General features: G+C 36.1%; 1 protein-coding gene across 1 annotated transcript in view; it reads left to right on the top strand.

Annotated features, from left to right (window-relative positions):
• THSD7A (thrombospondin type 1 domain containing 7A) overlaps window positions 1-27,576 on the top strand; it is a 300,728-nt gene that overhangs the window by 195,165 nt on the left and 77,987 nt on the right. The window contains exons 8-10 of the mRNA XM_075082924.1: window positions 2,409-2,564; window positions 4,407-4,610; window positions 26,213-26,404. Coding sequence (XP_074939025.1) covers window positions 2,409-2,564; window positions 4,407-4,610; window positions 26,213-26,404 — 552 coding nt within the window. The remainder of the gene's footprint in view (window positions 1-2,408; window positions 2,565-4,406; window positions 4,611-26,212; window positions 26,405-27,576) is intronic.

Raw genomic sequence — 27,576 nt, 5'->3', positions numbered from 1 at the left:
TCGGCTGTCCTGCTGTTGAATTCTTTGTTTTAAATGCAATATGTAACAGATCTGGTAGCAGACATTTGCACATCACTTACATTCTAAGAACAGCATTTCAATAACATTTTGGCATATTGAGAGATTTATTGATACCGTTTACCTGTCCCCAAAGCACTTCTTTCTTCCCCTACATTCTAGTGAATGATGGAAGAGGCAGATATTTTCACTAGGTATTTTCATGATAAGTTTATTTAACAATGTTTACTGGTAAGACCTAGAATTTTGCTGGACAGATACCTCAAAAAAAAAATTGAAATAACGTTCCTATTACTTAAGTCAGCCTCTTTAAAGCCAAACACAATCACAATTCCTCATTAGAATTTCATTGCCATCACAAATTTAGTTTGAAGCCAAATGGATTGCGACAGTAGCACAGTAGTACCTTCTATTGACAGTTTTAAAAAAAATCTGGTTGTGATATGGAATATCTGTGATATGAAAATCTGCTATTTAAGGCTTCTGATGAAAGGTCTTTATTGCTTTACTGAGTAACATCCTATGAACTAGTGTGATGGTAAGTGCTTTATCGTGATGCAGGCTGGAGATGAAGCACGGCATTCCTCAGAACACTTTCTCTGTTCCCTGAAGCAAGGCTGCGTCTCAAGGGTGTAATTGACCCTTAATTTCAACTGTCTCACTTGGGCAATTCCTTGATTAAATCAAGGTTAAAAAAGTATGGTTAGCAATTACTTACTGTTTTTTTATTAGGAACTATTCAATACAAATTCAATTACAGGCAAATTATGTTTATTTATACCCATGCTCTACACAAGATATGCATATTATGTTGTGATTATCATGCACTTTAGGTGTGCACGTCAAATTTATTGTAAAATTCAATGTTCTGTCACAAAATTTAATTCCAACATAGCATTATGCAAATGTTGGGATATTTGTTCTTGTATTATTTTGTGTTAAGAGATTGGTGACCTGGAGGCAGTAATGTAGAATGACTGTCTGCCATCTTCATGCCTTCATTATGTGGAGCAACACAGTGTAAAACTGTGCCAAAGGAGGCAACATGGGAAACCAAGAATAGGATGATGGTTTTTCATTCCCTTTCCCCCTCAAAAAGTGAGAATTGAATGCTTTTTCTGTAACTGGAAAGATCATCTACTTAGAAAGCCTGAATGGAAAGATACACACATACCTATAAATGAGACCATACTTTAACAACCTGATGATTACTTTAACATTACATCTGTGGTTATTGATCTCACCTTTCAGAAGGATGTTTTGTCATATTCTGAACTTATTTCAGAATATATTTCATCAGAGAGCTCTTTCCATCAAAAGAGATTATTTGTAGTGGTGGCAGAAAATTAATGAGGTAACTTTGCTGTGAAAAAATGCTGAGGGAGTAGGATAAGAGTGTTTTAAGTTAAGGAATTGCATGTTTCTTCAATCAACCAAAGTGAATTAATATGGCAGGATTCACTTTGCCTTCTAGCAGATATTCTCTGCTTAGTTTAATATTTTGTCAAGTCCTATATTATGAAAGAGAATTAAATCTTGCTTGTAATGAAATGGTACATTTTGTTTTAGAGTTCTGTGCCTTACTCTGGTGCCTTATAGAGTTGTCCTATTATTTGTATAATCTGGGAATTCACAAGAAAGGAGCAGGGTGATTTTGGCCTGTTCCAGGGGTTATTGACCCTTAAAGAACAGAAGAATCTGTCTTCACATGTGTCATTATAGATTAATAATACTTTAGTGAAAAAATCAATTGCCTTTTGCAGAGTTTTAATTATTTTAAATATATAATGTATATATTTTTTTATTATATGTAAACCATGTATGTACCTAAAACAAAGCCTTTCTTGAACTAAAGCTCCTACTGCACAAGTCATATTGCTGAGTGTACAGTTGAATGTCTTTAGAGTAAAAGAAAAAATCTTTTTCATAATTTTAACTGTGTTTCAGGTAAAAATAGTCTCCTAAATATTAATTAACCAGCCTGTTGAAGTTATAGTATCATACAGGAGCAAAGGGATTTATACAGCTTTTTGTTCAGTTTCTTAAGTGAAGACATACTCAATAAGACAGCAGGACATTGATTTACACAGAACGCAATGTGAACAACTATTTTAGTAACATAATCTGTCCGTTAAATGAAAGAACTAGGTTCGAGAGGGTGCTGCAATATCTACAGTCTTCCTGACTCCATGTAATCGGATTTGGCTCTGCTCATGCAGAGAGTAAACTGACTTCTGTTTCATTTTTTTCAAGACAGGCATTTTTCTATCACTTCATCAGATTAAAATGATGAGATAGCAGCCTTTCTGAATGAAGGATAGCTCTGTCCACTTATTGCTGAGGATCATGACTAGTGACACATGAGAAATGTGTTGACTTTGTTTTGACAGCCTCGAGGCCAGTGGACCGTAGGCTGTGTACAGGACCTCTTCCCAGCACCTCCCAGCTGTGCCATATCCCCTGTCCTACGGAGTGTGAGACCTCAGCATGGTCAGCCTGGGGACCATGTACCTATGAAAGCTGTGATGACCCTCAGGCCAAGAAGGGTATGTAAAAATTCAGCAAAGCCTTTTAATGGTGATTATTTCATATTCCTAAGCCACTAGGTACCTCTGGCTATGCAAGTGTACTAAATTTTGTACTAAGAAGGGTATATCCAGTGCCTCTGAGCATGAAAAGAGGACATTGAATTGGGACTATATTTAGCATTACTGCTCCACCAAGGCTGGCAAAAATGTAGCTGTTTATTAGGCTCTCAAGGTCAGTTTGGGTTACTACAGGTCAATTTCAGTTTCCAACCTTGCTCTCAAACTGAAAAGGGGTACAGTTTGTGTATGTGTTCAAATTACAATTCTGGCACTGTCTCAAAAGGAGGACAGAAGCAGCCTTTGAGGTGCATAGTGTCTAAGTCACTCAGAGATTTACAGTTCAGTAATAGCTTAAGAATTCACCAGTAGACTGTAAAGCATGCTCTGGCAATTCACTGTTGATAATTGACACTGTCTTACTGATGACATATGTGCTGGTTTCAATTTTCATGTTTCACAGTTTATTCCTATGCAGAGCAGATTGTAGTAACCTGACATCAAAATAGGGAATCAAGAATACAGTGACAGGGACCTCATGTAAGAAGTTTTCTGGCTGTAAATGAGAAAAACTTGCCTAGTCATTGCTGCAATGTCATTATCTGACAAAGGGTCAGAATCCAGACTTGATTCCTTGATGGAAAACACCCATAAGAAAGGGCAGCCACGTATGTCCACTTTGAAGGAGCAACTGTAATTACCGTGTTAGCTTAGTTTCTTCTTCCTGGTATACTGCTAGCTACACTTCAGTCTGGGCAGCAATAACGCAAGTTTTACAATGCCATCTCACAGTAATGTGACCCAACCTTGATCAATTCAAGAAGGAAAAAGCAGTCCAGTGTGTAAGCCTATTGGATTAAGTCTCCTTTGAGTACAGCTGTCAAGTAAGCTGTTATTTCTGTTACTGTTCCATCAAAGACAGATCTGCCACCTTTTAATGGATAATGTGTAGGTTTGTGAGACTGATTTGGACACCTGTCTAATGGAAATGTATTAGGATGTACTTTATTCAAGGTTTTATTCCTGCGCACATGGCCAGGGATCTTTTCTCAACTGTCAATGTTTTCCTCTTATGTGGAAATACTTGTATTTTATTTTATAATTGCATTGACAGTTCTTCTGAGAGAATGATGTAAAAGTTGTACAGGCACTTGCAGTTTTAGCAGCAGGTTTCTCTGAATATTTCAGGAATGGCCCTTTACTGTGAATCACTTGCCTCCTTTGTTGCAGTAGACATCGGAGTTCTTTTTTTGAAATTATATCCACCCTTTGTGGCAGGCTCAGTAAACCATTTGGACATAATTTGGTTAATCTCTTCAATTTAGAGAAAAACAATTAAAGATATGTAGAATTTCTATTTTTAAAGTAATATTTATTATAATTTAATTAAGAGGATAATCCATACCTGTTGGAAGATATCTGAGAAGAAAACAAAAAATATATTTGAGAAATTGCAACCCAGCAATGTAGTCAAGATTTCTTAGATGAGATGAATCCAGCAAGTGTAATACACAGGAAAAGACACCTGTTTCCCTCCTGGGGTATGTATGACTTGGATAAACAGGGGTTTAAGGCAAAGTTTACTGCATAAACTTAAAACTTGTAATGCTCTTGTTAAGTTTTTACCTCTTTTCCTTCTTTAAAGAGTTCTAACCAGTTATCTAGAATGCAGTGTTGCACTGTCTGTGTTGTCTTTTACATGGAAGAGAGACAGAACAGTTCACTCAGGTGTAGATAGGTAAAAATCTCTTCATATTTTAGAATTGAATTATTCTGCCCTTTATATTTTCACGGACATTTCAGGCTTTAAACTAAGGAAACGACGCATCACTAATGAGCCTACAGGAGGAACGGGAAACTGCCCTCACCTGCTGGAAGCCATCCCCTGTGAGGAGCCCTCCTGCTACGACTGGAGAATCGTGGGGCTGGAGGAGTGCATTCCTGACAATGAGAAGCCATGTGGCCCTGGTACACAGGTTCCTGTAGTCGTCTGCATCAACAGTGATGGTAAGATGCTTTTTCCCATGGTCCACACCAAGTAGAGTGAAGACGCTAAAATGTAGTCCAAAATGGTAGCAGTTTTTGTTGTTCTCAGCCTTCTCAGCCCTTAAGACCAAGCTTTCTGGAAAAGAAAGATACGTCCTTTGGTATTGATTAGGAAGGGCAGGCCCTCTAGTTGCTCTGGGATCAAGCTCCTTCACCTACACATCGTAGGTTTCCAAAGGTTCCCGAACACACTATGAGAAAAGTAGAAAACAGCTATTGATTTTCAGTAAGTCAGACTCATGCCTGCGATGACTTGATTGAATTCCCTGATGTAATCCCACTAATAAAACTAATCCTCTGAGTCCAGAACCAAATAAAGTGTGAGTAAAGTAAGACACATTTCAGTAAGTATAGCTGGAAGAAAAATAATAATGCGTTTATTAAGAAGCATCGTTTGATGTATGTTATGGAGTTGGTTTGACAGTCCGAGCTGTCTTGTTTCTTCAAAAGGTCAAAAAAAATGCCACCATTATTCGGTTATACTCTGTGAAAGAAAACAGATTTTGCATGACATAGTCATGAAAGCCAGTTTTGAAAACTGCTTTCAAAATACTTTAATCTATAGAAGACTCATGAATTACTCTTGCGAGAAAATTTCTTATTCGTTAGTAATATCATAGTCTAGAGCAGCATATGAATTAAAGTAATTGTACTGACTACAGTGTAGTTATGGTAAGAGACTTCTAACTCCCTGTAGAGGATAGATAAGGGTATACCTCTGATGACTGTTTAACAGCTGCACAAAATATTTTGTAATTAAATTGGACCAAGGTAATAAGAACTAATTATAGAGAGATTTAAATCTTGAGCTTTTATGCTATACATTTTGGGTCATAGTTGAGATTTGGGGCTTAAATTGGAAATGTTTGACTTAGAGTATAAGCTTTATTTTTCTGCATACACCGAAGAGACCTGGTAACCATTTTTACAGCTCAGAAAGAGATTAGCATAGAATTTCAATATAGAATCTACTACATTTTATGACCCTTTCTCAGAAAATTTCCCTTCACAGTGTAGATAATTTCTTGGCAACGATACTGAAACTATATGAAATTTTGTTTGTATAGGTTTTCAGATGAAAAATTGCCTCTTCCTCATAAATAAAGGTGTTTCATAAATAATTCTGAATTTTTCTCTAATAGCAAAAAAAAATCTATAAAACAAAAATGGAGTGTATTTTTTAACTTTACTAGATTATGGATAGTTTGGTTTACCTTTGGTTTTGAGGAGTAGTATTTGCTCACATGACTAACTTCTGATTAGCCTAATTTCTTACTAAATTGTAATACAGACATTTATATTGACTGTAATTTATTGTACCCATAATACACTTGGAGCATGCAATCGAGCTACTAAACTCTGAGATATGTTTTATATATATGGTATTTTCTATTGTGTTTCAAATTCATGGTATTTGTTCTCTATACTGCATGGGCTTTGGTTTTGGCCAAATTTGACCTGGAAGACTTGTGATTAACTTTTTTACTCCCAGTACTAATCTTTGTCTATCTGTCTCTCTGAATTATATGGTGTTATACATTGCTGTAATTATATGGCATTATACATTGCCTATATCAGCAATCTGTCCCAGAAGGAATGATACGTTGGGCTTTGGCCACGTGCCTGTCAGTTTTTATGATTAATTATATAATTATGTCCACATAATTATGATTATGTGGACACAGCTTCAAAGAAAGGAGAAAATAAATTGCAATTATGGTTTGTTTTGCAGAAATCCAATCACCCACAAAGATACATGCTCAATACCTTTTGACAGAGCAAAAGTAATGGACAGTAATGTAGTAGATTGCCTCAGCTCTTCCTTGAAATCCCTTTGTTCTCTTAGTAAAGATCTGTGATCTTCACTAGCAATACCAAGCGGCTTTGGCTTAGGTCTCTCCTGAGAGAGGTTAGCACAATACAGTAGAAGGAAACAAAGTACAAAGCAAGGGCCCACCAACTTCTGTAGTCTCTCCCTCCAAGCTAACTCTGCTCAAGCATCTCCTTACTTTGCCTCCCACAGCACCAACCCACTGAAAATCCTGTTGGCAGCTCTTAAAGGCTCCTCTAAACACACACCACCACCACCACTTCTCAGGTAGCTCCCATGTAGTACTCTGGCCTCCCACCCTGGCACAGGTTACCCCTGGTATCCTTCTTCACCAATCACTTGTTGCAGGCATCCAGATTCTGCTCTGCTAAATCCAGGAGAGCAGCACCTTGCAGTCAGGCATGTTTTACATCAAGCCCACATCTGCAAGATAGTTTGCAGTAAAATAAAGTTTGGAGAATGTTACACTTCCATTGTCTAAACATCATGTTTTAAATCAATCATCACATGAAATTTGTGATATTCAGTGTTCTTTGAGCACTTCTGGGAGAGGACTACGTTGACTGTCAGTTAAAGACTGTGGGTTTAATTAACAGGATACATAATTTGTATGATAATCATGTGTTGCTATAATTTTGATCTAAATGGCAAGCAGAGAATTGCATTCAATTTTACAGGTAAAAATGACTGCGAAGGGAAACAATGTGTGGAAAGCATTATCAACTAAGTTTGCTATATTACTTAAACTATACTAATCACAATACTCGCTCTTCGCTCTTCAGTATCTTCAAGAGCTTTTTTTTTTTTTTTGAGTTCATATGAATTAATTAGCCAATGTTAACTCAGTGCCTGGATAGGAGGGGTTGGATCAAAGGGACTTAAGTATATTGAAACAAAATTGTATTTTCCCCTTGGCTTCTGCTTTATAAAATGAAAAAGGCTGGGGTTGTAATTTTCAGAATAAGCATTGTACTGTATATGTACTGCTTTAACGTAGGATAAACCCCACACTGATGAGTATCTTCTCTTTCTGTTGACTGTTGCATTGTTCTATATGTTTAAAGCATAATTAGTTGGGATAACATGTCTTGACCTGGGTGTTTTACTTCACAATTAGAATCAAGTAGCAGTGTTCATGAGATTGTTTTATATAATTGGAATGAGCTTCTCTCTTCAATTTGGTGTAAAGATAAGAGTCATTACAGCCTTTGAGACAACAGCAAACAATAGATTATCCTCCTGTGTTGCTGCTGGAGGCCTATGATTGTCATTCTCTTTCCACGGCGGATTGCAGTAATCAGAATTTTCATTCAGGCTGAAAAAAAATATGACAGTCAGTACCCCAGGTTGTCATTGCAGAGGCTATAATGAACTTTGATGTATTTTATTATATAAATGGAACTTCAGCCTTCTACTGTGGAAAGAACCTTTTCAGAATAAATATTCTTAGTCAGTCTTCCAGGAAATGTTATGAAGGAGCTCCTTCAGGTGAAAAAAACTTATTTCGGTTGTGTGGAAACTCCAAGACTGGACAGAAGCTGATCAGCATTCCTCCATCATATACATTATTTTAATAATTAGAGATCCGTGGCTAATGTTCCATGATATCTGGTAATCTAATATAGATTGACTTTTGCTAATGATACAATTGAAATTCATCTATTTATATATATGTGTAGTATATATGGCATACTTGCATGCATGCACACACAGAGGTATGTATATATTATCTATTAAGTGCTTAAATGCAGTTCAGAAGAATGATTTCACAACAGATACATTTGATCTATTTCTCTGTAGCTATAGCAATCTATGAAGAATACCATTTGAAAAATATTTCTGTATTATTTAAATACTCAGGCTATAGTAGGAAAGGTGGCCACTTCTCCACTCTGTAACAGATACATTAGTGCTACTCATATGTAAATAGGGCAAAATAATTTCTGACATAAAAGTCTGCAGAATTAGCTACTGCTGAAAATGCCCACAAAATGCTGGTTCTTTCATTATTTTTTTTTTAGGTTTTTATCTTTGTGCTGAATTCTGCAGCTTCTGATCCTCAGACAGTAGGCTGAAATTACTTGCTCATTTTGTAGGACCGTGTAAATAATAAATTGGTTTGCAGCCTTTATAAAATACTGGGCTTTGTACCACTGCATGTGTTACTCTGGATAAAACAAATCGCACTTTTGAAGGGCAAATTTCTTCCAGACCTTGTTCAAGCTCAATAATTGTTGGGTTACCGTTAGCTCTATAGGGGGAAGGGATGGACTCGTTGCCATCTCCTGCCTCACAGCTGTGAGAGATGACTAGCCTTAGAAGAGGAATCCATGGTAACAGCAAGGCTCTTCCTGTACATGCAAATTCCTACAACTCTTTGAAGTAGCAAGTTGTTGCTGAAGTCATCTAGGCAGTGATGTGTGCTGATGTAGCTGAGTGCCAGTAGCTATTTTCTGGCACCTGGAAGTACAGGGGCGATGCAGGTCTGGTCTTCCTGAGACTGGAGCACCAATTCAAACCACCAGTGACATCAGTATATCCTCATGTAACATGGGTGGGCTCTATCCTGTTTGCAATACTGGGGAGCAAAACAATGATGTTGGCAGATAATTAAAAGATATAGAAGGTAAACTAGATTGTTTTGTTAAGACACTCATTTCAACCAGTTATTTTAGATGCTTTGTATGGAGTGGCTCAAACCCTGTACTGTCCAAAATGAACCAGTGTACATTTCCTTTATCTGTGTTTATTCTCAGCTAGTGTGACTGACTGAAGACACCATACTTCAGCTATATGACAATCCTATAGGATTTAATTGCTCCACTGTTTTCCTCTAGACTTAGAAATATTTATTCCTGAAATATTTCTTGTATTCCTTTTATTGATTTTTACTTTGCAGAAAAGTTTATAAAAGTTCTTCATGTAGTTTAAATTTTCTTGTATAATTTCCTGATCAACATCTGTATTTTGTTTCTTAATTTTTAGCTTGTGGGTTTATATCTTCTTGCAATAGGCACCTAATCAAATACATAGAATAAACTTGAGGAAAAACTGAAGATCAGCTGGTGCAACCATTTTCACTTACAGTATTTTGGCTGGTTTAAAAATCAGCTCTTTCTGTATATTTATGGTTTGAATCAAATAAATGCTAAATGAGTAGCTCCTGGTCTTCATTAATTTTCATAATGGGAAACAAAAAGAAAATCAATGGAAGCTGTGCGCCTGGGTATAAAGAGTCTAATTCTGCCCTTTCTGTTGTGGGGCTATATGCATTGAATGAAGAAACCATGAGACTGGTTGGATATTTATAATGATTATTTAATAATAAAACACCTACTTTGTGTCACTTCATGACTTAGTTCTTTGAAAAGAATGAAGAGCCAGATTCAAATTCGAATTACATTGAATTATTGAGTTAGTCCTGTAAGAGAACCCAGACCAAAATCTGGCCAATGCTCAGCAGTCAATTAGTAGAATAATAGAGTAGCTAATGACAGTTTCTTTCAGCGCATACTGCCTTATGCTTGCAGGAACTTGGTTATATGGGCATTAGTCATAATTTCCCAATATTAATTTCCTAGCTAATGTCATTACAGAATTGATTTGAACTGTTCTTTTCTGCCTGACAGCTTTTTGGCTGACCATCTGAGGCATTTAAATCAAATGCATACTTTGTTCTTCGCTGCAAATACAAAGGATATGAAATTTATAACCCAGTCCTTTTTTCCCTTTGATTTGTCTAGTTACATAAACACTATTGAATATGTTTATTGGATGTTTGTTGTATGTAAGCATTTGTTACTGAGGGTAAAGTACAGACTGTTTAAAGGACCTTAAAACTGATACTCTTAGGCCATTGTGTTTCAGAGCATTGGATTTTTAAGGCATTTCTTTTTAAAAAGATTTGCTTTATTTAGTATAAAGGAATATAAGAAAAAATTAGTGCATGCTACTGCTTAAACTATCCCATTTCAGTTTTCAGGAAATTTGATAATTGATAATTCTTCTGTCAATAAGAGGTCACATTTAATATGTCATACCAGTTCCTTTTTGTCTCTCATCTTGATGTTAGGAAAGTGAAAATATCCCTGTTAAGTTCCATGTAAGATGGATGCTTTTAGTGTTTGTATAGTATGAAGTGATTTCATTATATGGGATGACATAAATACATCACTTGCTTTGTCAATGTCTTTAATAGTTGGCCTGGAAAGAGGTGCGATTATTTCAATTAAAGGGATAAGAAAAACAAAACCAGAGTTTCGTCTGCATAGTGCAATAAACAATTATCACTTGTGACAGTGCAATAGACCCTTGTTTCCAATTTGTCGTATATTTTTGAAGACGGAGTTGCACTTGGTATGGCCAATACCTTCAGAGACATTAATGTTCATAAAGGATATAACTAAGTTAAAAATAGGTGGGACAGCTTAATTTCCAAAATCTTTTTCTTGTGTCAGAGATTATAATTTTACTGATGAGTTTGCTGGGTTTTGGCGTGTTTGCTTCTAAAATGTACTATAACATCTTTGCAGAGAAGCTATACTGGTGTACTTAAAATTTATTGGACATCAAGGAGTAGAAGTTGCCATAGCGGGAAGCACAAATATTTTGGAAATACACCACAGAGAGTGCAATTATATGTTTCATATGATGCATGCTGTTAGTAACCTGCTTTTGTTTTTCATGGCACAACCAGATGGAAAAGCAGGCTATTGCAAGAACTGCTTGTAATAGCAGTAGGCACATTAGGGGGCGGGATTCTGTTGCATAAATTTTGATTTACATAGCAGCCTGCAAACCAGGAACCCAATCCTGATTAGACTCCAAGCTTCATCATAGTAAGAATACAGAGAGGGATAATTGTAGATACATTTCAAAACACTTGGTTTTTTAGGAAGGTCGGTTTAATGCTTTACAATCTTTCCATTTGTTACTTCAAGTTATGCTGTTATGAAACAAGAAAAAAAGGTGTTTATGGACTTACTGATGGATTAGAAAACTGGATCTATAGACTCAGTATTGAATTTCTTTGGTTTTGAATTTGTGTGTCAGGTGTTAACCCCTAGGACAGATTCAGAAAATATTTTAAATATTTTTACAAAACATAGAAGAGATAAAGATACATTTAATAAAATTATATGTATTAATAATGTGACCTACTTATAAATTAAATACCACTTTCTTAGACGATTATACTACATAGTACTAATCATTCATCTTTATGATAAAATGTTCTAAGACAGTATCCTCTCATTAGATTTGATGAGAGACAATTTTCCATCTGAGAGAAAAAGGTTGCACGGGCCTATTCATATTTTCTGACTATCTGCATGCTAATGATAAATATTCTTAATAAATGTTACCAAACTTCAAATCTGTGAAACTAGTGTGTTGATAAATGGTTACGATTAAAACATCTTCATTAGCCAGTCACATTGAGCCAGAATAAATAGGAATTTTATTCTCAGTACTTCCAGCCTTAAGCAGCTCATTGTCTGACCTTTCTTTCAGATCATAATATGCTTTGAGTACTGATTAATGTAAAACCACTCTTATCTGCCAGGAACTATTTGATTTCACAAGATAACTGTTCCAGTGGAAACTTAAGGAGCCTGAAGAAATCAATCTGTGTCATTTTGCAATTCTTGTAATTCCTGTGCACTGCACAAGCACCATCTCCGCTGAATACTTAAGAAAACTTCAAACTAAGAGTAAAACATACTCAGCCACAATGATTTCTCCAAATCAGAGCAAACAACTGAGGAGCCCCGTCTCTCCAATGTTCCTAGTGATCTGGTACAGATTTTGGGGTGCGGGTAGCTTTTGGCCTGGTTTCAGCTATGTAGAGTCACGGATCTGTTGCAGAGGGAAAGGAATAGATTTGTACCTGTGATCTGGTGAAAAGAGGGAGGGAAGACAAGAGGGAGAAACTGATACTGACCAAGCGATGAGGTTAAGAACTGGGGAAAGGTAGGATTTGACCCTCGTTTCCTCCAGGACAGTTTACTGAGAGTGAGTAAGGAACTCAAAGAAGTTATAAAATGTCTCTACATGGCTGGGATTAGGAATGAATCTGGGGAAGGATTCAGTCTGGTGGTGGTTAATCCAAGGGAAGATTTGACAAGCAACTGGAGAGAACTTGGCAGGGCCAGGTGAAAGGGACAGCAGGTGATGGGTGACAGACTAGGATTAGTGTTTGGAGAAAATAAGGCTGGATAAGAAGCCAGGGAAGGGGAAGAGAGAAAGAAATCTATGGTGTCTAGAGCTGGAACGTATCACATTATAGTCTGCTCCTGCTTTTGTCCCATGAGATCACCCGGCAGAGCAGTAAGTGTCCAGAGTCAGCGTAACACCTGTGCCAGAAGTACTGTTTTTCATTTGGCTTCTGTTTTAAACTATAAAATTGGAAAGAAATATTACGTCAAAATTAAGTATTTTAGGTTGCAAAGCCAAGTGCTCAAACATTAGGGAATTAAGGTTGTTTTTCTAGTCCTTATGTGAATGTGTCAGATGGAAGTCTTTAATTATTTAATTGTGCCTACATTACATTTTCCCCACAAAACCAGCTACTTATTTGTGAAATGGATAGATGTCCTTTGGGGATTAAATGGGCATTTTGTAGTAATGAATGCTTTGTCTTTGAGACAACTAGCCTTAGTTGTCTCATTCTTCAGGGTTTAATTTTGCTTCACTTTTTTTCAGCATCAGCAGAATATAAATAATACTGACCTGTCACATCTTGAGCGTTCTGCAAATAAATGTATTAGTGGGTGTCTGATAGCCATGACAGAAAGATCTTAGAAAAATTACCAATTCTGTTTTAATAACACTTCTAATTAATGTGTGGTAAATAAAACATAGGCTCATGCCTTGAACAAAGAGAATAAAACTAAAGATACCAAATAGCTACTCATTAAGGAGTTTCCAATCTGTGAACTGAAGGAGGAAGGGACCCAGTGGAAAAATAATAAGTGTGTGATTATGCAATTTAAAAAACTGCATTATACAAATGCAACTTTAATTCTGGCATTTACTGCTGTTTGGTTTCTTGACATAATTTTGGGGGTAATTTATGGATTAGCTATGTAAATCTCACCTTAGGAGTTATCAGATGTTTGGTTTTAATTTTACTGATTTGAGACATCCTTTATTGGTAGTGATATTATTTTATAAACAGAAAATTGCTGCATTAGTGTTTTACAGGAAAAATATATTAAGTAGAAACTACATCAAAACTCTTGTTCTGACTGTCTCAGAACGGCTTTTCTTTTAAGAGAGGAAAAAGTAGAATAATGCTAGCTAGAAGCTTCTTAAATCTTGTAGGAGGCTTCTAGAAAACCAGTGATACTACAAAGTAGCGGAAGGGAGCTTTATTTCCAGGGTGAAGCTGATTTCTCTGAGTGGGTGCAAATCTGCAGTGAAATCTGTCAAATTTCTGTGACTGTAGGCATTAGCCTGTATAATTTATTAACGAAGTAGAGAAGTTTTCATGTCCCTATACTTGCAGATGTGTTCCTGCTACCCTTGGTTTTCTTGTGTGACAATGTTATTGTATTTCCCTCATTTAGCATAGTTTTATAAGATGTAGTGGCATTTACCTATGGTTGATTTTCTGAGAGCTCTTTCCCTGAATCCATATACTGAGAGGCCGGGAAAAAAGGAAAAGTCAAAAGGATGGGTTAGTTTTAGTCTTATAGAGAGGAAATGTTTCCAAAAGACAAGATTAATTCACAGTCTGAGCTGCCTAAAGACATGCTCTGCCTTCCACTTCTAATGATGCGAAGATATTCATTGCAAGATGGATAAAAAGGTGTTCTCCAAAGACTGCATTTTATCTGCCAGTAGTAGGTCATGGAAAGAAGCATCCATGAAATTAGTTAAAAAACTGTTTCTCAGAAATGTGTAAACATGACAGTGGCAGTGATCTCTTTTACACCTCTTGGGTCCTGTGTTTTAACTGTGATTGAATTGAGCTGTCAGATTACATATAGAGTGACAACTCTTTACTAGCTTCAGGTGGATGAATAATGCAAAGAAAATGTTTGCAATCATCTTTTACTATATAAAATAATTTTTCTTATTCTCTTAAAACCCCTTTTGAGTTACATGGATATTTGTGTGGCAAGAGGTATTACATGTATTTATGAATGTATAGTTGTAAATTTGCTGCAAATTCACTTTATAGTTGTGAAATATTAAATAATTGACAAACTGAAAAATTAATCTAATGTTCTGTCAGCTGCATGCCATTAGTCATTCTCTTCAGCTGTGGGTTATGTCCTTGCATTAGAGAGGGGAATAACATTAAAATGTTGGTGGCCAAATATGAGGAAAATACTTGGTGATGAAACTGCATTACTGGAGTATTTATGAATCAATTTATGATGCAACTTTATGAACTTTGAGCTTAAATTTATAAAGTTATCCTCCAAAACTCATATTTATGCAGAAAATTAGAACCCTAAAATTCATGAAAGTTATGGATATTTAGTGTTTCTTGAAAAACAGGCCATTTAAGGTAGCTATTTAATATATGCAGATTAGAACCTCAGTGTAGGGAATTGTTGAAAAGATTGTGGCGAGCACTGTCAGTCTACTGATGCTAGCGGAGCTGTCATGTTGTTTTCATGCTACTGTTTTCATACTCTTGCCTATTATTTCCTTTTTATGCTTCTGTTCCTGACTCATATCCCTGAATGTTAGTCTAGTTCAGATCAGCACACCAGAATCATCATTTCTAATTGAGCTTGTTGGAAATTCCTGACTTCCCATCCCTTCCTGGACTTGTTCTCCACTTAATTTTTTGCTTATTGGAGGGGAAGGAAAAATGTATAAAAAAGTAGTTACAATAAAATACCTGTGAAACCTCTTTAAAGGCTACAACACCCTACTTGTCCATATCTGATGAGTTTAAAAATTGGATGAGAATACCAAGTAGTGACAAAATAGTAATATAATTCCCAGTGGGAATAAAACTTCTTGTTTTCTAAATAAACAAAAAGACATAGACTAAAGTAGATACATATTGTATTTTTAAATCCATGTATTTTAAATTGTATTGTTACCAGTGTTCAAAATCATGCTACAAAGATTTCTGAAGTCTGTCAAAGGATTTTTTTTTTCCACTATTAAACACAATAGAATTTCTGTAACATTTTACAAACAAATGGAGAAAGTTTTTTTTATTTTGTTTTTGAAGTCATATTTTTATATCTTTGTCACTGTATACGTTGTGGCTTTCTTGGGAATGTCCATCTGATCTTGGGATCAGCAATATCTTTTTAAGGTGAGTTGGTGCTTTTGCCAAGTGTTCTTAGAAATACACTGAATTTTCAAGTGATCTCATCCTCCAGATTCACACTGTGTCTTCTTGTTCCTTCCTAGCTCTGTCAGCACTTTCCCCCTCCTTTCCCCAGCCCGCTTAAAATGGCCTATTGGTCTGACATATTGATCCCACTTGGTCCCATGACTAATATTGATTTTATTCTCAATGGGACCATAGCCTGTCATCAAACTTACTTTTTCTTTCATGTCAAGACGACGTTTGATTGGCTTATTTGACACGAGAAGGCAACTGCACTTGGTTATGATCAATACACTTGTATTCTCTGTTCCTTATCATTCTCAGTAAAACTACATTAGCAAATGAACTGTGAAAATGCTTCAGATACCTGTCAAGCAGTAGGAAAATCCTACTCCTGTTGTTAGGCAAGTATTCTGATGGGCTCTTTATTAGAAATATCAGACTACTATTCTCATGGTACAAGTCTACTATGGCATAACATTGAAGTATTGCAGATTTTTGGCTAAAGGCATACCATGTTTCAGTTTTTGTTTACTTTGTCTTGTCTGTGTGGAGACACTTAAGAAAGTTGATCCAAATTAACTGCAAAAATAGTATTAGTTAAACTATATTAAACATGAATGTGAATCCTCTTATTCAGAATTAAGGTGATCTTCATTCTATTTGTTAAGAATTTTCTCTTTCATTCTGAATAAGGATAGCCACACGAAATGTTAATACAGATGAACTAATCTCCTTCAAAGTCCCATTTTAACTAATTTGGATTAATCCTACAGCATTCCTATTTAGATCAGTCTTTTTCAGTGATACTTTACATTATCAGTAATAGTTCAGATACAGCTTCTTTTCATGCTGGTGGATATTCAGTGGTATTGGGAATAGTGAAAATTCAAAGAGGGTATCATCTGCAAGAAGAGTTTTCCATTGTCTTTGATGCATAATACAAAGAATTCACTCAGTAACTTATAGTATTGTGTCAGGTAAAAGGCGGTGTTACTTTTTTAGCCATAGTTAGTGCTGTAAGACACCGCAAGTGTGGGAGCTTCACAGGTAGCCAAGTGATTGCTGTATGCTTGGGGGAACTGATACTGTGGCTGCTGTCACCACTACCACTTAGAAAGTTATGTAAATAAATACAAGGAAAATTTGAAAACCTTTATCCATGTTTTCTGGGTGAAACGTATATAATTTAGTTTTTCAACCTGAGTAAATCTAGCAAAGAATAGTGGAAAGTAAGAGATAAGATAAAGGAATAAGCAGTAAAGTTTGAAAATGGGTACAACAAAATGTTCTTTTTATTAAGATGACAGAGCAGAACAGTTCTCATTCTCATTGAGTAAAGAATTCAAGCATAAATAAGTTTGTGCTTTAGTGGGGAAAAAAAGATGGTTTTTTTTCCCCCCAGCCAAACACCTCAGGTTACTGTATATTTCTGATTTAACATAGTTATGGAATATTATTTTTTCGTACTGTTTTATCTAGCCTTCCTACATATGGGACAGATGACACTGCATTTTACATAGAAAAAATAATATTTAGATAAAGAAATACTATTAATTTCCTTGTATTTATTTCCCTCTGTTAAATTTAGACTGTATCTACATAACTGTAATCTTGATAGATGACTCTAATATAAATGGAGGTACATATGTTCTTCTGTTACCAGAGATGAAAATGGAATTACTGTAAGCATTAATCTGAGGGTTTGAGTTCATTATTTTTAACTAGTTACATCCAAAGAACTTCCAAAGGTGTTTCCCATCTTAAAGCAATTTTAGAAGGAAATGTACATCTTTTAAAATACTTTCTTCATTTTTGTTTCAGAGTTGTCCCTTTATTGCTGTCATTATTTCAGAGTAAGGAGTGTTAATTTGGGCTTAATAATTCCTGTAACGGTTTTGTATGTGGTGCAAAGCCTTACCTTTACCTGATGCATTAAGAAAGAAATACTGAATTGGATTTCTTAGCACTGACACACTCTTCTTGAAATTTGCGTGATTGAAACTTTGGGTGATCTTAAGGACAGGGAAGATGTTTTGGAACAAGTAGTGTCTTACCTCTGTAGCAGAATGTCTTTCATATCTTTTAGCTTTCTTATAAACCACTCGCAGGGGGTTATCTGCTTCTGCATTCTTTCTACATAGTTGCTAACAGGTGTGTTAGCAAACACATGCTACTCTTTCAGCTGTAGCTGAGGTGTAGTAGTAGCATTTACTAGCTTGGTTACAGAGAAGGAGCAGAAGTGCCCAGGTACTATGGTTGGAATTAGATTTCTACATGGATGTGGGAGTTCTTGAAGCCACTGTCTTCCTACTCATCAAAATTTCTTTTCCCATAAGGTGAATGTATGAGGAAAATTGCACATGGTTATCAACAAGAAATTGATGCTTGTAAAGTGTTGTGTTTCAGCTCATTAAGGAATAGACAATCTTAAAAAGATCATGATTTTTTCTTAAGTATGTGGACATGCTATTATCTTTTGATTTGAGGAACACTGGATATGGTGGGCTCCTAAGCTCCAGCTGTTTTCCTATTGTATAGTATTTGTTCCTGCCATCATCAGTCATTTTTCATTGCAAATGTTTGTTTAAAAAAAAAATTCAGAAGTTACATTTCAAAAATTAGGATTATATTTTAAAAGGTATTCATATCTTCCAGTATTTGCATAGTGGAAGGGAAGTAGTCAGTGGACTTTTCTATATGTCACTGGTTTGTGTGTGCAGTCATGATAAATATGTAAATAAGATTAAGGTGTATGTGCTTGTGCAAGTTTCTCGTTTGAAAAAAATTCCATCCATGTTTATGAGATTCAGGATGTTTTTTTTTGATTAAGGGGCCAAAGTACTCTGTTTATAATTTTTCTTTTAGTAAGGAATAAACTGTATGATACTACTTGAAATTCTGCATTGAAACCAAAAGTACAGTAAATTTTCACACACAAATCATCAAATCAAACAGTTTGCAATCCTACGATGTTTTCCTATCATTAAACTATTAGGCCAACTTTCCTTACATTTTTGCATAATGAGCAGATGTGAGAAAGTAGTGTATTTGTCTTCACTGAAAGCAGTACCATTTCTGCTTAGGCTTCTTAGGAAAAAATTACTTCACGAATATTAACCATCAACTAATTAAGACATACTTAATTAAATGCAAATGCTACTTAGAAAAAGCAATTGAGAGAAAGGCATGTGATTAGGGAATTAGCAGCTGATTTAACACTTGGAGCTACCAGCTAGGCACCTAAGCAGTAGAAATGAATGCAGAAACTTCACTTGATAAAATAATACAAGGGAAAAATACACCATCTTGTCAACAATTTCACAAACACATTTTGTTTGTTGAAAAACTTCAGAGCCAATGAAGTAGAATGTATTGGGAATATAAATTGTTGGTTAATGTTCCTTTATGTTCAGTGATTAGAGATGTTAAAAATTATTCAAAATGTTTAAATTTACCAACCTACCTCATGCAGAGAGGTTTTTTGACAGCTGGTCATTCAGGCAGAGGAACAGAAAATAATTACAAACAAGGTAGCATAGTGCTGCTACTGTTTTCAAGGACTGCCATTTTACTAACATTAAAGCTTATGTTGACAGGCTTTATCTTTGGAGCAGATATGAATAAACACTGTCAAGATATTATGAAGGCTGCTGGGATTAATAAAACATTTAAAGTTTCTTAATGTCTGTCAAAGTCTATGTTATATACAAGTATTGAACCTGATTCAAGAGCAAAAATTGTCTGTCAGTCAAATACGGTTGCAAATGCTGCTTTTTTTTTTTTCCAAATACTCTTAAGGTTGTTGGGCTAAACAACATGGTAAATGATGAATTGCATGTAAATATTATTGTTTCCCCTTTCTGTGGCTTATTTGATTAGGTTTTCAGAGATTAACTTCTAAATTCTCCTTACTGAAAAATTTGGGTCAGCCTTTGGCAGTTGTATGTATGCATTTTAATTAGAGACTTGCTATGAGAAAGACAGTTTTCCTCAGAGAGTTCCTGTTGTATAAAAAAAAAAAATCCCACAACCAAATAAGAAAACAAAAGGAATTGCCCCCCAAAAAATCAGTCATGGTAGGAGACTGAATTTCCAATCAGCAGTTCTGATAAAGTTGAATTAAGATGTGAAGGTTTGAGGAACACAGATAGCAAGTGCCTTGATTATCCAAAAAGGCAGAAGTGGAATGAAAATATTATGGGCCTCCACTTTTTCCTATCCATAGTTCACAACATAGTGAACTATGAAACATGGAAAAAAAAAATACCCACACTGCTGCTGCAGCACTGTGGTTTGGAAGGAAAAGTTAGTCTGTGGTCACAATTCATGCTAGGCCAACAGGATTTTTTTCTTTTGTGGTAAACTTTGGGGACTGGGAATTGCTTAGAGATTTGAAAGAAATGCAGTAGTGTTAGAAGTTAGACTGATAATGTTAGTTTATCCTGATGATTGGTTACTACCTGCTTATTGGCAGATATAAAGTGTCCCAGCATCTGAAAAATACATGGTTTTGTGATAATTTTAATAGCTTTTCTGTAATGTGAAGAACTGCCCATTTTGCATTAGACTAATCAGCCAATGTATAGACAAGGTTATTACTAATGAAAGTCTAGTATAGAACTTCAAATTTGGGTAAGTTTCTGTTTTCTCTTATTTCAGTGGTTTTCTTTAATTTGTTTTTTTTTCTTGTATTTTCATTAGAATAATGACAGTTAAACTCATTAATGCTTTTTCTATACTATCACAGTCTAGTTGTGATGTTCTTGTAACTTCGATACATTTTAGACTGATTTTATTTTTGCTTATTTCTGCTCTGAATTATAATTAAAACAGACATGTGGGCATTTCAGAATTGTAAGAAAATTTTTTAAAAAAAGTATTTCCCCTCCTCTAGTCAAACTATCTTTGTATATCTATAGGACAACAGAAGAATTGTAAAATTGTAGCATGTACAAACTTTTTAGTGGACGAGTGCATGCTTTACTAACTTTGGGTATGGAGAGTGGTTAAAGTTAGTTCCATATGAGAAACAGGTCTGAGCACATACCCTAGATCTTGTTTTACTGAGTTTTGAATATAGATAGGCATATTTTGTTCCTGATGGGCAGAGTCTGCACAGCAGCTTTGGCTCCTCAGCCAAAGGTCACTCAACACACTTAAAGGCTGACAAGAGAGTCAGCGTAAGGGCACGTATAGGTCCTCGTGTGGGAAGAATGTGTATGAGAAACTGCATGGGAATTCAAGATAAAGAACAGTCTTGGACATTTCAGCCTTACAACCCATACAGGAGGCAGTGCAATACTTTCCTGTTCATTATTTTCCTACAGAGGGAAGGAAGGAAACAGTAAATGGCAACCAGCACAGCTCACAGATTTTAACATTGTGCGAACTAACTGCATTTTTTTTCCTGCAGCCTCCATGCTCAGAGGCATTACTGAAGGCAATTGAATAAGAACAAGGCCTTCTTTACCCACAAACCCAGAGCACTTTGAAAACTGGGCTCTGGGGTGCCTTACCAAGTATTTCAAGTGCCCAGTGGTTTTCCAATGGATGACACATTGCGTGCCTCCTTTTCAGCTTCACTGGCAAGACAAGAAAGCTGGTAAGAGAGGCATCAGCTGAGAAAGGTAGAGAACTGAGTCCAAATTCATTGCCTTATTTTGTAGGTCCCCAGCAGCATTTTCATTTTATGCTGATTTTTTTTTTCAGTTGTGCTCTATGCCTCATTGAATTTTGCAATGATTTTACTGTTCACTTTAAGGCTTTGAAAAAATTTTGCCCTCTGTTAAGCACTCGCCTTTCCGTTTACTACAGGTCAGAATTTGACAGCAATTTTTTACTGTGCACTGAAGCATGCATCATATTAAAAGATGCACAGTAAGCAAGAAGGCTTCCTTGCCATGTCTCTGTCATGGCACCAGCTCTGGGAATGCTTCCCATTGGAAAGATCCTAAAGCATTCTACAAGAAACTTAAATAACAGACACATTTTACAGATGAGTAAACAACATCACAAAGGAGTGACATGATTCAACTACATTTAAAGATAGAACATAGGTCTTCTGTGGTCTAGCCCAACCTTTAGCATCCACACCAAAATATTCATGGATACCATATTGGCTTTGTGAATGTAATAAAACAAGAATGGTGACATGATTACAGTCTGATATTTATGAACAGTTACCCAGTTCCACAAGCTACCTCACTTTAATCTGTAAAAGTTTGCCTGTTGGGGTTTTCTGTTTGGATTGTTTGTGGTTTTGGTGGTTTTTTTTTTTTGTTTATTTGTTTTAAAGCAATTAAATAGTTGAGTAGTTCACTAGTGGCTCTTGTGCGTGCACACATACTAGGTCTTCACACCAAGAAGGCTACAAGGAGGTTTTAATGTAGTGACTCGCTTTGCTGATAACCGTTCAAGGAAGAGATGTGGATTTGAAAGACACTCTCATTGGCACTCTTTGATGATATAAGACTGTAAAAAATCCCAGCAAAGCTTCAAACAGTTTTTGACATTTTAAATCCTTGAAAAATAAAACCTCTTTTACCTCCTGCCATTTCTACCTGCAGTCACTCCCTTTGGTGCAATTTGGATAGTTTAGCCCAAAATGGGCATCTGTTGCATAAGAAATATCATTCAGCTACATAGACACTGTTTCTGGTTATGGATTATCGCTGCATTCCAGAGTTTAATGAACAAATCAACTGATAAATGGTGAAGAGTTTTCTTGATGGAAATGTCATGTTCTGTTCTTGTCTCTTTGGTTTTTACTTTTTGTCATTCTGTTGCTTACAGTATAAATAATTCAGGGCAGGGACCTTTGACTCGTGTTTTTGGAGTTTTGTCTTTGACTCTTGTGCAACATAAATATATACCTATAAAGTTCAAATAAAATTGTAGACTACACAAGACAAACTTTTGCAAATGGGACTTTTCATAAGTAGCTTTAGTCTCTACATTGGCATTGTTCCCAGTGTATGGTTGAGTGGTTCCTGGTAGTTGGCTACACTGTGCGCTTTAAAGAGGAAGACAACAAAGGTCAAGTTGTTCATAAAATCATTAGTGAAATGTCAGAAACAATTTAGTCAAAATAAAATATCTCCCTGAAGGTAAGAAGTAATCATTATAAAACATTCCTTCCAACTGTATATCTATGCTGTTGAATTAATCAGATAAGAGCTGGACAGTTGACAAAAACTAAATGCTAATATGGAAAATACATATTTCAATAATACTTCCTCTGTAAAAGCAAAGGATAAAGAGGGCTTTGATTTTGGGAGAGTGAATACTTTTTTTTGTTTGTTTGTTTGAAATATAAACTATATAAACTCAGACTTGAAACTGATTTAATGCAGTTTCTCACTGTGACCCCAAATTTAGCTTCAGTTTCAAGTTAACAGCATCTTAGTTGGCAGGGGACAAAGAAACTCAGTATAGTATTGTGTATTTACACTACGACATACTTTATTGTAATAGTAGTATTTCTTGCAAGGTATGAAAGTGTCCCAGCAGTTTACCTCATTGAGTCTTACCTGGCAATGGAACAATTTGAGAGTAGGGTTCACACCTTTTCTAGCTTTTTTTTTTTATTCTTTGGAAAAGAAGTTTGCATTCTGTTCCTCCGTCTTGTCCTTCGACCCGAACATGTGCTGTTCTAATGAAGCAGGCAGGAATCCCTCCTGCTTTGGTGTCACAATGTGATGACCTGAGATACAAGAAAAGAAGCAATTGATGCAAAGATTGAGTCCAGTGAGGGAAACAGAACTTGACGTGGGAGATCTATGAAGCCTTTGGCAGAACTCAAATTTGTATTTTTAATATGGGAAAATACAGCTATTGAGACTGACTTGATCTCAGAGGTCTTTATAATTCAGATGATTATGACTACTTTAGACTATTTTAAAAGCATGAGCTGCAGGACTTCCCCTGCTTTGCAGAGCCAAGGAAGATTGATGTTTGCAGTTCTGTTGTGCCTAAAGATTTTGTATGAATAAAATATTTGACACTGGTTAAAGGGATATAATATTGGATGGATGGCGTTCATCTTTTCCTCTTTTTATAAAGAATTTGGTCATTATTAATTCTGGGACTCATGTCACTAGTACTAAAGAACATCCTATTTTCAGGATCTCAGTTTATCAGAGATTCTTGTTTGACAGGTTTTAAGACTCTGTAAAACTTGAAGGACAAAAATGTACTTTCTGTTTAGATTAGTGTTTGATTCATTTTATTATTATTCTATTAAGCAATGAAATCCTAATTTGAGGCTTGGGAAAAGCAGTGTTTATAGATCTTTGGCTTCATTTACAGCATTCACAGTGCTTACTGAATTAGCTTTTCAGAACTGAGGTGGTGGTTATTAACACTGGCTGATTTCTTTATCATTAAATCATAGAGTATTTAATGATTATTTCTAACAAGTGTTTTGTTGTATTGAAGAGTTATGTTCTTTGCAAATCTTGATGAGACACTATTTTGTTGACACTATTAAAACAAAAGGTTGAAATGATGGATTGTAGCAAGTGCAATGGTGTAGACACTCCTGTTCAGTGCCATTGAAATCACGTTTGCTTCAATGATGTTTCTGTTGATGGATCATAATTCACAGAAAATTTTATGCCCTAGTCCAGCAAGGATCATATAAAAGCTCGCAAAGGCATTCAGATGATTTAAAAATGCTATGCTTTTCTGAAAACTTAAAAAAATAATAATTCATGTTAATGAATGAGAATGGCTCTTTCCATGCCTTGGTTGTATATGATTATAGGGCCTCAGAAGTCCAGTATGCTCTTAGGTGCAGCTTTTTCACAGTTCCTTGTAACTGGTGTTACATATTGTGCTACTGCTCAGTTCCTGGTGCTTTTCTTTGCAAGCGCTTTCTGGAATTGGTTTGTATGATAACAAGGCTTGTTGAGGTTTAACCCATCAGCAACTAAGCCCCACAGAGCCGCTCACTCACTCCCCCATGGTGGGATGAGGGGGAGAATCAGAGAGTAAAAGTGAGAAAACGCATGGGCTGAGGTGGACATTTTTATAGCTAAAGCAAAACAAGGAATTCATTCACTCCTTCCCATGGGCAGGCGGGTGCGCAGCCATCTCCAGGAAAGCAGGGCTCCATCATGCATAACCATTACTTGGGAAGACAAATGCCATCACTCTGAATGTCCCCCCATGCCTCCTTCTTCCCCCAGCTTTATATGTTGAGCATGACGCCATATGGTGTGGGATATCCCTGGGGTCTGTTGGGGTCAGCTGTCCTGGCTGTGTTCCCTCCCAACCCCTTGTGCCCCCCCCGCCTGCTCGCTGGTGGGGTGGGGTGAGAGGCAGGAAAGGCCTTGACTCTGTGTAAGCGCTGCTCAGCACTAATGAAAACATGCCTGTGTTATCAACACTGTTTTCATCACAAATCCAAAACACAGCCCCATACTAGCTACTGTGAAGAAAATTAACTTTATCCCAGCCAAAACCAACACAGGGCTGTAATTCTGAAACAGTGACTCCAAACCTCTCCCTCCTTTGTTCATTTTTTTCCCACCATCTGCTCCAAAGTGAAGATTTATCCTGAGGTTTATGTCACTGTCAGTGAGACTTATTGACCTCTGAATATGTGGTCATTTGCTCATTCCTCACTTAATGGATATTAACTGATTTGATCAGGAAATCATATGTCACCTTACAGAACTAACCACTTTGTGATTAGGGTGCAGTTCACACAAATCTCAGACACAGTGCTCCCGTGATTTCCCTACAAAAGCAGCCCTTAAACACTAGCTACTATTTAATGAAACAATTTATACCAGCCTGGATCTCTTTGTTATAATGAAATGTGTACATTGATGTGACAGAATACAGATACGTAGATCCTTGTATACTTCCATGACACACAGACTGATATGTTACTGGCTTGGCTAACAAATGAAGGTTTTTCTAACCAAACAAGACACTCTGACTGCAGCTTACTGCAACACTTCATATTTGGATGCATAGCTGCAATTCAAAGGATGAATTGTGGATTTTATAACTGGCTGAGCTGGAAGTTAAGGTACTTTTCTCCTTCTCCCACAAACATGGATGAATATTAGGTGATCAATTGCATGCATTTCCATGTATACAGTTTCCTATAGGTATATCATATGCTCTGTTATTCACATTAGGTTTTTCTGTGGAATCAAATATGTATTGAAAAAATGAAAGCCTAAAGACCACCCAGGCTGGCATTCAATTCAGCAGAATATAAAATAAAACTAGGTTTAAGCATATTCTTCTAGAATCAAGGCAGAGGAGACAAGTCATTTTAATAAAAAATCTATTTACCTTGTTTATATAGAAGAACAGAATCTAATTTATTTGTGTGCCCATCTGGACTAGATTGCTCATTTTAAGTTAATTTAACAAATGATAGACTGCTACTGGCCTTTTCTTTCCCAGGAGAAGAGGTTGACAGACAGCTGTGTAGAGATGCAATCTACCCAATCCCGGTTGTCTGCGAAGCTCCATGCCCAAAGGACTGTGTGCTCAGCATGTGGTCTGCATGGTCCTCCTGCTCACACACCTGCTCCGGCAAAACCACAGAAGGGAAGCAGATGCGTGCCCGCTCCATTCTGGCGTATGCAGGTGAAGGTAAGGTCGCATACTCTTGCAGACTCTTCTGTGATTGTGAATTCTCAACTGTCTTTGCAATGTCAAATTTCTTGATCAACAGAAACGAAGTTTTAGATGGAGTTCTGGTTTTTTTTTTCAATATAGAAAAAATATTTAAATGCTTATCCTGTGTTTACTTATGGTACCTAAAGCTGTTTTAAAGAAGAGATTTTATTTTGCTTGTTTCAGTTAATGTTGCTTTTTATTATTATTCATAATATGACTGTTTTGATTTTGAATATATGGTTTTCCTGTTTTCTATTAAAATTAAACAAGGCAGATGATTTATCCTACTCATATATCTATGAAAGATATTTATAGAGATTGTTAGTAACCCTGGCTATAATTTAGGTCCGATGAGGAAGGATATAAGTATGAATGCTGAAAAGCTGAGAGCTTTAATGGGTTCAAATGCTAACAAATGGCTTTTGTAGCTTCTTAGTTCGAACTGGTAACTAATGTTATCCCATTAACATTTTTATTCATAGTGAGACTTTGGTTTTGATCTGCAAATCCTCACTCATGTTAATTGTTTCCATTCATGCAAGTGGTCCTTGTGCAGCATCTACAGCAAATGCAAAGAGAAGACGTAGCTGCAATATAAAGAAGAAGAAAAATGTTTTAGATATAGGTTCATGTCTATTCTTTGATGATTTTCCATGCTTCCCATAAATGGTCTTGTTTTGTTCTTAAGTATTTGGGGGGGTAATAGACCAAATTTATTCTATACGTAGCGTGGTTCTAAAACAGCCACGTTGGGTTCCAACTGGTAAAATGCCTTGTGCAACATTGGCAGCAAGGAGACATAGTCACCAACGAGTTCTTGGAAAACGTTTGTGTTTATTACTGACGGTAAATTTAAATGCCTTCAATATAAAAGGATGCGTGTGTGTTTTGATTCTTTAAAACCATTAAGCATTATATTAATTCAGTGTTAAAATGAAATTTAGCTGAAGAGTGAAACCTGTAACGTATAGAAGTAGTGAAACAGAACGCCCGTTCTGAGAAATGGTGAAAGAAAGGGACAGGCTTCATCATATACTAAAAAACTTCTTTGTTTGCAAACACAGTTAATTTCATTGCTAAAAGTATACTGTGTATATGACATCATTCAGGTAACCATAAAAATATAGGTAGCAGAGCAGGTACTT

Source organism: Phalacrocorax aristotelis, chromosome 2 (assembly GCF_949628215.1).
Source record: "Phalacrocorax aristotelis chromosome 2, bGulAri2.1, whole genome shotgun sequence".
Classification (NCBI taxonomy): Eukaryota; Metazoa; Chordata; class Aves; order Suliformes; family Phalacrocoracidae; genus Phalacrocorax; species Phalacrocorax aristotelis.
The sequence above is the reverse complement of the archived record's forward strand: the minus strand, read 5'-3'. Positions and strand labels throughout refer to the sequence as shown.